The following is a 1009-nucleotide window of genomic DNA, read 5'->3' on the forward strand; positions in this document are numbered from 1 at the left end:
TTGAGGGTTTAGTTCAGCCTTTATTTCAACAACATATAAAGACAGGACCAGTAATGATTTGTTGAGACCTGCTCAATCTAATAATACAGCATAATCTTTACATTAAATATGAGTGTGTGTTGCCAATTGTAAGCAAAATTTTAAAACTTTGAAATTTCGTCACTTTATCAATGTATCATATTGTACATCATGATACTCTTTTTGTCGTGTCAATTTTTAAAAGATTTATTCAATGTTAACTCTAACAAAAGTTTAAAGATTTTAATGCAAATTTTGGTATTGTAGCATGATTACAGATGACAGTATTGATCTGTGACCCTAGCTTGAAGCATATATGTAAAGATGGAAATGTACACTTGCTGCTAAAGAGTGAATGTTCCGACAACATTGTCATGAAATATCATACATGATAATCCATGTTATAGCAATACAACTTTTTAAAGAGAAGCAAATTTTTGTAGAATGTGTTGAACTACATGTGTTCCAAATTGTGTTCTTTGAGGCTAACACGCACAATTGGTCAGACTTATCCAGCTATGCTGCTGGACTAACTAGAGTTTCCCGACTGTGACATTTTTGTGTCGTAAAACCACATGAATGCGAACAAGAGGAGTCCAGGTCTGTTGATGGAGGAGTCCATGATGAAGTTGCGGCTGTCCCCCAGTGGAAGCTCCACCACATCTATCATCTCCCCCTCCTCCTTCACCCCTCCTCCTGCAGAAACCCTCATGTCATCTGTCACCTCAGCATAGAACAGGGTCTGCAGCGATCCCGCCACGCCAACGTTACCTCTGTGTAAACACCAGATACAACAGTTACTCTAAATCTTCAAATGTTCATGGAGGGAAACCCTCTGTGGAAACACCAGATACAACAATTACTCTAAATCTTCAAATGTTCATGGGGGGAAAACCTCATGTCATCCGTCACCTCAGCGTAGAACAGGGTCTGCTAGACTCCGTTGCAGTCTTCGAACGGGGCTGGTTTTTATTGGGGGGGGCATTGGTTC

General features: G+C 39.8%; 1 protein-coding gene across 1 annotated transcript in view; it reads right to left on the reverse strand.

The window, feature by feature from the left end:
* LOC118420080 (uridine diphosphate glucose pyrophosphatase NUDT14-like) overlaps positions 1-1009 on the reverse strand; it is a 30485-nt gene continuing 29476 nt past the window's right edge. Inside the window, exon 5 of the mRNA XM_035826787.1 lies at positions 1-791. Coding sequence (XP_035682680.1) covers positions 548-791 — 244 coding nt within the window. The 3' untranslated portion in view covers positions 1-547. The remainder of the gene's footprint in view (positions 792-1009) is intronic.

This window comes from Branchiostoma floridae, chromosome 1 (assembly GCF_000003815.2).
Source record: "Branchiostoma floridae strain S238N-H82 chromosome 1, Bfl_VNyyK, whole genome shotgun sequence".
In the NCBI taxonomy this organism is placed as follows: domain Eukaryota; kingdom Metazoa; phylum Chordata; class Leptocardii; order Amphioxiformes; family Branchiostomatidae; genus Branchiostoma; species Branchiostoma floridae.